The sequence below is a fragment of the Humulus lupulus genome, chromosome 2 (genome assembly GCF_963169125.1).
Source record: "Humulus lupulus chromosome 2, drHumLupu1.1, whole genome shotgun sequence".
In the NCBI taxonomy this organism is placed as follows: domain Eukaryota; kingdom Viridiplantae; phylum Streptophyta; class Magnoliopsida; order Rosales; family Cannabaceae; genus Humulus; species Humulus lupulus.
The window spans coordinates 287,090,738-287,099,077 of NC_084794.1; the positions used below are offsets into that span (position 1 = coordinate 287,090,738).

The 8,340-nt window shown below is 42.8% G+C and overlaps 1 protein-coding gene across 1 annotated transcript; it reads right to left on the bottom strand.

The window, feature by feature from the left end:
• Positions 1-487: 487 nt before the first annotated feature.
• On the bottom strand, positions 488-3,351 carry LOC133816766 (uncharacterized). The gene is made up of 3 exons (XM_062249086.1): positions 1,723-3,351; positions 1,159-1,622; positions 488-1,071 (listed from the first exon to the last, which is right to left on the bottom strand). Exons 2-3 carry the CDS (start codon positions 1,615-1,617, stop codon positions 610-612), a joined length of 921 nt encoding a protein of 306 aa, XP_062105070.1. The 5' UTR covers positions 1,618-1,622; positions 1,723-3,351; the 3' UTR covers positions 488-609.
• Between the last annotated feature and the right edge of the window lie 4,989 nt (positions 3,352-8,340).

An 8,340-nucleotide genomic window follows, 5' to 3' on the forward strand; every position in this document is an offset into this window, starting at 1 on the left:
CGGGTCATGAAACTTAGAAGTTAATTTAAGTCTATTGATCGTTGTTCTTTTTAAAGAGCTCGAGATATGGATAAAATTTAACACGAACTAAGTTTTTAAATTTAGTTCCTGGTTTTAACCAGGTCATGAAACTTAGAAGTTAATTTAAGTCTATTGATCGTTGTTCTTCTTAAAGAGCTCGAGATATGGATAAAATTTAACACGAACTAAGTTTTTAAATTGAGTTCCTGGTTTTAACTGGGTCATAAAACTTAGAAGTTGATTTAAATCTGTTGATCGTTGTTCTTCTTAAAGAGCTCGAGATATGGATAAAAGTTAACACGAACTAAGTTTTCAAATTAAGTTCCTGGTTTTAACCGGGTCATAAAACTTAGAAGTTAATTTAAATCTATTGATCGATGTTCTTCCTAAAGAGCTCGAGATATGGATAAAAATTAACGCGAACTAAGTTTCTCAAAAAAAAATTATTGTAACCAAAGCGCGAAAAGGCATGAAAAAGCGTAAATTAAAAACGTCAAAGAAAATTGTCTCGAGGTGAAAACACCTCATGCAAAGGTTACATAAAAAAAAATACTTAAAAATATTCAAGGGAAAAAGAGAAAAAACGCCCTAAGCTCCGTCAGATGGCCCCTGGGAGGTCGCTGTCTCACCCTGCTCCGCCGCGCCAGAGCCTTCCCCAGTTTCCGAAGGCGGCGCCTCTTTCTCAAGGCGAGCTTGGAACTTCACCAGCAAGCGCGCCCAAAGACTTGGTGACATGAAAGAAAAGTCAGCCTCCGGGTTGTAGGCCCAGCAGTGATAGAACAGATCTTCCATGGACTGCTTCGAAGTGGTCCGTTCGGCCTCCAGGGCGGCCTGGATCTCAGTCTTCGCAGCCTCGAGGTCTGTCCGCGAGGTGGCAAGGGAGGTCTCGAGCTCTTGGACCCTTGAGCGGGTCTTCTCCAACTCGGCCTTCGAGGTCACCAAGGCATCTTTAGTCGCCTTAGCCTCCTGAAGAGAGGTCTGGTGCTCGGTCCTCATATCCTCGAGCTGAGTTTTCGCCCTGATGATGCTCCGGTGAAGAGCGACGACGCCCTGAGATAAATGAAAGATAAATTTCCTTAGAGGAAAAATAGGGCAAAGTGTAATGGTAAAAGATTTAAAGAAAACAGAGCAGCTTACCGTTAGGGTCATGCCCATTGAAGACTCCATTACGCCAACCAGGCTCATTGTCTCAATAGCCCGGAGTTCCTTCTCGGTGAACTTGTATATATGGCTGACGGCGTAGTTTGCCGACTCATACATCGTTCCCCGGAAGGCCTCTGGGATCTTCTCCAGGTCCTGGGGATTGACTGGGATGCGTACATCGGAGGCCACCATGGCTGAAGTCCCGAGCTCCGTTCCTGCGTCCTGGGTGGCGGCTGGAGCTTGCGGAGGTGGTGGAGGCATTTGGCCTGCTCCTCCAGCATGAAGAATCGCTCTCGCGACCTGGTCTGCCAGGGTTTTCTCCTTCTCCTTTGCCGGAGAGTTGGTGGAGACCCCAGCGGCGCTCTTGGATGCCCGGAGCCTTTTCATTCTTGGCCCGGCTGAGGGGTTCCCCCCGAAGACTGCGCCTCGCAGGCTCTCCTCGGACTGAGACATCTCTTCTGTCAAAACAAAAACATGGTTAGTACAAGTTAGCAACTATACAAAGACAAAGACAAAGGGTTAAAGGTAAAAAGTATGTGAATACTAAGGGAGCCCTACCCCCCGAGCTGGAAGAAGAACCTAAGACGATTACTTCCCGAACTGGCACAAGTTCTGGGTCCGGGTCTGACTTAGGGCTAGATTCTCCTACATATTGCCTAAGCCCCGGAGCTAAGATACCCCTCCGGAGTGATGGCCATGAGCGGAGGTTGGTCCCATACTCCTCGAATAGGATCGACCTAAAGGCTAGGGTGTTATCTACTACTACGGTACCCCTAGGTCGGCTATCTTGGTAGTCCAACACGAGCCGATCCACGCAGTGGAGCAGGGTTGTGTCCAGGTCCGGATCACTTCGGTGACGATGGACGAGATTGTAAAGTCCAAGAACTTTACTTAGCTAAGATAGATAGTAGTATTATAGTATGTTTAGTATTATCTTTGTTACTGTGGATTTTTGGTTCAGACCGGGGATTATTTGGACACTCATAGTAGTACTTATAGATTTTCTAAGTTTAACCTTTAGTTTAAGAATATTAAGTATATCCTAAGGTTTGATTATATGACTGATATTAAGGATAATATTTGTTATATTATAAGGTTTAGATATCAACCAATAGGATTTTAAGCACATGTTATGAATGGGTAATTAAGGATTAAGTATTTTTGAGGATTAAATTAAATAAGGGTAAAGTTTGAATGTATAGGGTCAGTCAACAGCTTTGAATACGTTGAAGGCTTAGTCAAGGCTGTTTACTCCATTCAAACTTAGCTAAAAATGTGTAATTTCGTGTTTAAATATTCAGCGTGTGCCGATATATCGCAGCACGTAGATACGGAAAACACGAGACGATGCACGGTCGCCTCGGGCATACTGGCCCAGGCGATATATCGCCTACAGGGGGCGATATATCGCCTCCTCCAGCATAAATTCAAACATTTTTGAATTCTTTTCCTTTCAGCCATTCAAACTTCTTCATAAGTCCAACATCTTTTGAACGAGTCTTCAGCCTCTGCTGAACGATTATTCAAATGATTTTCACCTAAAAAGCCATTATTTTTATTCAAGTAAAATCAAGATACTTTCATTCCCAAACTCTATAAATAGGACCTAGTACCCAGCCATTATTCACCTTTTACTCTAAGTTCAGAAGCTGCTAGTGCTAAGTGAGTGTGAGAGTGTAAACACCTGGTTTGGGAAATCATAAGCTTAAACATCATAAGCTTATCAAACACTTTGGGAAGTGAGGTTCTATAGTATTTCGGTTGTGGTATAGATTGGTCTTTCAAGTCTTTGAGGTAAACCAAAACTTTAGTTCATTTGCTTTATGTTATTTCCTCTTTCATAACCTTCTACTCAGTCTCCTAACCTCATTCTTATTTTGGTTAGGGAATCCAAGTTCTTAAACACATAAGTTTCGGTAAGTATGTTTTTCAATGGTTTAGTCTTTCCATCCTTTTCATTTCTTCTTCTTCACAAGACTCACTCTTTCTCATATGGTTTTAGGAGTGTTCCAAAAAGTCCCAACTCAGTCTATCATATTCCGGTAACTTTGGTAAGGAAAATAGGATAGAATCTATATGTGTATTGCTTATGTTATCTTATGTATTATGTTATGATATGTTATGAATATGTTATGAATGTGTATGTTTGTAGGCTTGGGCTTATGCCCTATTTGACTAACAAGACCCCAAAAAGATTATGGGCATATGCCTACTTAGCTAGTAGGACCCCACTAATCTCATGGGCATAAGCTTGTTTAGTCTATGGGACCCCAAGTAATAATGGCCATTATAATAAGTGTATGTATTAAGTGTTATGATATGTCTTTACATTTATTATGAAATTTATGTGTATGACTATGTGTTAGATTTTCCTTGCTGGGCATTAGGCTCATTCCTTTTTGTTTTATGTGCAGGAAAATAGCTTTAGAGGCGGTAAGATTCGTGACGCTTAGAGGATGTGTATCGATGGTGAATGGAGTCAAGGGGCCGAGCGTTATTCGATTCGAGGATGTAGTCTCATTTTATCTTTTATGGTTTTATATGTATTTTCCGCATTTCTTATGTAATTCTTTTCATTTAAATCATGTTTTGATTTTTTAAAGACAATGGGATCCCATATCCTTCTTAGTATTTATTTGTAAGTAACTCTTATTTTCAAGTTACTCAATAAAATTATGGTATTTTTGTAAAAATGTAAGTTTATGTATAGTTTCGTTAATGGTCCAAAAAGTCTAGATTAGTGGGTCATTATAGTTGGTATCAGAGAAAACGGTTCCTTTGCATGAAGTTCTCCTCGATACACACGCTCAAAGCTCCGAATCTGACCGCCAAGTAAGTATTTAAGTTACAAGTTACTTTGCCTATGTGTATAGCTAACAACTTTAGTGTTTATGTTTCAGTTAAGAATGAACGGAGCTTTAACCTACCAAGATATCCGAGCCATTAAGGCCTTAAAAAGAATAAGGGAGCCAAGAAACACCGTAGGAGCCCTAGAAAGGATCACTCGAAGGTTGCTTTTGTTTCACCAAGAGATTGGTGGCCTTCAAGAGGCTAAGCAAATAATGCTAAGATCAACAGAACAATATGTACTAGTGATTAGGCTATTTAAAGATTTCCATCCTGTAATAGCAGCTTTAGAAGAAATATGGGAAGAGATGCATGAGGAGGATGAATTACCATTAGCAATGAGATACTATTTCCTCTTAGTTAGGTTCACCGCAAAATTGGAGTTTCAATTCACAAATGAGCAAAAACATAGGATTCTCACCAACCTTCCTAGAGGACGTTTCGATGCACATGACAATGATGATTATGAACAAATAGATGATGATATGCTAGATGACGGATCGGATGTAGAAGATCCCGATTTTTAGATTAGTAGTTTTTATTTGTTTTATTTTTTATTGTAATAAGTGAAATTGTTTTTCCAAATGAATAACATGCTATTTGAATATCATGTGTGAGTTTGATTCTATTTTCGCAATCATAATAAATACTAAATAAAATGAATAATGACTGAGTTTGGTGAGGGTGGATACAAATCAATGAACCTGGTTTCCTTATTGAGAGTTAGGGGGCCATAGTAGTGGGAACGATTTTACTGATCCCAGCCCTCCCTCAATATGGTTAACTTTGGAACAAAGATAAGTTTCGAGCCTGAGAATTAAGTCATATAGGATGGTTAGAAACACACTTAGAAAATAAAGATGACTTGTTTTTCTAAGTATAGAAACCCACTCTAATAATAAATAAAGACCTATATAATTTTTCATAGAAGTCATAATAAATAGGTCTGAGTTATGTTTGTTTTAGAATAAGTTTTTGCCTTAGACCCTATTAGGTCAAGTTCTAACATGTTTCTTTCAACTGTTAGAACTCTGCTACGACGTCGCTCCGAAGATCTGCACGCACCAACGGAAACGCCTCCAACGATGTTCCAGCGACCAATGCGGTCCCTACAGTTCGCCGAAGGGGAGTGCGTGCTACTGCTCGCCGCAACGCGCCGGCACAGCCAGCTGACAACACTGCAGAGATTGCCAGACTATGACAACAAGTCGAGGAACTTCTGTAGCAACAACGCCAACAGGCTCAATCTCAGCCTCAGCCTCCGCCACAGCTACAACATCAGCCACAGCAAATGGCCCCAGCACCCCAGCAAGTTGGTCCGTATGGGGGATGGCCTATGACAAATTACGCGCCGTACCCAGTACAGCACATGGAGCCAGTGTACGAGAGGTTCCGCAAGCAGCACGCTCCAAACTTTGAAGGGACTACAGACCCCTTTGAGGCAGAAGAGTGGTTAAGAAATGTGGAGCCGATTCTGGCCCACATGAACCTCAGTAATGCGGACCGTATATCCTGCATCTCATCTTTACTCAAGAAAGATGCCAGGATATGGTGGGACTTGGTCCAGCAATCCCACGATGCTGCCACCATGACGTGGACCCGATTTGTGGAGCTCTTCCACAAGAAGTACTATAATTCAGCGGTACTTGCTACGAGAGTTGAGGAGTTCACCAATCTGAAGCAAGGGAATTTAACAGTGGCAGAATATGCTCGTCAGTTCGACCGCTTAGCAAAGTTCGCAGCAGAGTTAGTCCCAACCGATTACCTGAGGATGAACAAATTCGTGAGAGGACTCCGACCGAAGATCGAGATGGGGGTTAAACTAGCAAACCCGGGAAACACTTCATATGCCGACGTTCTTGAGACGGCAATCGAAGTAGAAAGGTTGCAGGCCAACGTAAGCAAAGAAGAAGCCAGTAAGCCTGAACCCAGACAGTAGAGCCAACCTCAGGCCAGTCGAAACAACAATCAGTCTAGCAATAGCGGCAACAATCAGTCCAACAACAACGGTAACAGACAGAAGAGAAGACATCCTGACAACAAGCAAGCCGACAGTAATAAAAGGGCACGACCGAATAATGGGGGAAATAGGTCGGGCTACGTGGAATACCCGCCATGTGCCAAATGTCAGAAGAAGCACCTCGGAGAATGCCGCGCCAACACCAAGGAGTGTTTCAACTGTGGTCAAGAAGGGCATCGTAAGAAAGAGTGTCCTCAGCAAAAGCCAGAAGGAAAGAAGGACGAAAAGATGGTTCCTGCTCGGGTTTTTGCTTTAACCCAAGGGGAGGCCGATGCTAGCAACATGGTGGTCACAGGTTAGGTTTCTATCCTCAATAACTTATGTCATGTATTATTTGATTCGGGAGCCACTCACTCGTATATCTTGTTAGGAATGATAGAAAAACTAGACAAACCTAGTGAAAGATTTAGAACTAGGTTTGTAACCGAGTTGCCTTCGGGCAAAGTAGTTCTATCATCACGAATAGTACGAGGCGTACCGATCAAGATTGAGGATATAGAACTAGAAGGAGACCTGATAGAGCTAGTGATCAAGGACTTTGACGTAATCTTAGGCATGGATTGGCTAGCACGGCATTGCGCAACGATCTGCAGACACAAGAAGGTAATGTTCGAGACTCCTGACGGCCAGAGACGATGCTTCATGGGACAAGCTTCAGGATTGCGCACCCCGTTAGTGTCATCTCTCAAAGCTCAGAAAATGATGGAGAGAGGATGCCAAGCGTTCTTAGCCAGCATCACGAATGTGGAGAAGGAGACATCACTTAAAGTTGGAGATGTTCGGGTTATACAAAAATTTCCAGAAGTTTTTCCCGATGACTTGCCAGGATTGCCGCCAAATCGAGAAATAGACTTCACGATATAATTAGTACCAGGCACCGAGCCTATCTCTAAGGCACCATATCGGATGGCACCTACAGAACTCAAGGAGTTAAAGACGCAGCTACAAGAACTCCTAGACTTGGGTTTCATTAGGCCAAGCCATTCACCATGGGGAGCTCCAGTACTATTCGTGAAGAAGAAGGACGGGAGTATGCGGATATGCATAGACTACCATGAGCTGAATAAAGTAACAATTAAGAATAAATACCCGCTACCTCGGATTGACGATTTGTTTGATCAACTCCGAGGCGCAACTGTATTTTCTAAGATCGATTTACGGTCCGGGTATCATCAGCTCAAGGTAAAGGGAGAAGATATTCCTAAGACAGCCTTCAGGACTCGTTATGGACATTACGAGTTCTTGGTTATATCTTTTGGTCTTACTAACGCGCCAGCCGCGTTTATGGACTTAATGAATAGGGTCTTCAAAGACTACTTGGATAAATTCGTCGTTGTGTTCATCGACGACATTTTAATTTACTCCAAGGACGAAGTAGAGCACGAGGAACACTTAAGGTTGATTTTGATGCGGTTGAAGGAGCATAAACTCTACGCCAAGTTCAAGAAATGCGAGTTTTGGCTTTCGCAAGTGGCGTTCCTCGGGCACATCATATCGAAAGATGGAGTTGCAGTAGATCCATCGAAGGTAGAGGCCGTGAAGGATTGGCCTAGGCCAAAGAACGCGTCAGAAGTAAGAAGCTTCTTAGGGCTAGCAGGTTATTATAGAAAGTTTGTAGAGGGCTTTTCTAAGATAGCCACTCCACTTACCAACCTGACCCGGAAGCAACAAAAGTTTAACTGGAATGATAAGTGTGAGGAAAGCTTCCAGTTGCTTAAAGATAAGCTTTGCTCAACACCAGTACTTAGTGTCCCAACACCCAACGACAAGTTCGTTGTCTACTGTGATGCATCAAAGCTAGGATTGGGATGCGTACTGATGCAAAACGACAAGGTGATAGCCTATGCCTCACGTCAGTTGAAGGAGTATGAGCAACGCTATCCAACTCACGATATGGAGTTGGCAGCGGTGGTCCTTGCGTTAAAAATCTGGCGCCATTATCTTTACGGAGAACGGTGCGAGATTTATACGGACCACAAGAGTTTAAAATACTTCTTTACGCAGAAGGACCTCAACATGAGGCAGCGCAGGTGGTTGGAGTTAGTAAAGGATTACGACTGCGAAATCCTATACCACCCAGGAAAGGCGAACGTAGTTGCCGATGCGCTTAGTAGGAAAAGCTATGGGAATATAGCAGCCTTATCCGGAATTGAAAAGCCGCTACAGTAGGAGCTTATCAGTGCCGGAATCGAAGTGGTTGTAGGCAAGCTGGTTAACTTGTCTATCCAATCGAATCTGCTAGAGGACATACGAATTGGTCAGGGACATGATGACTCGCTAGCAGCACACATTGATGCAGTCAGAGAAAG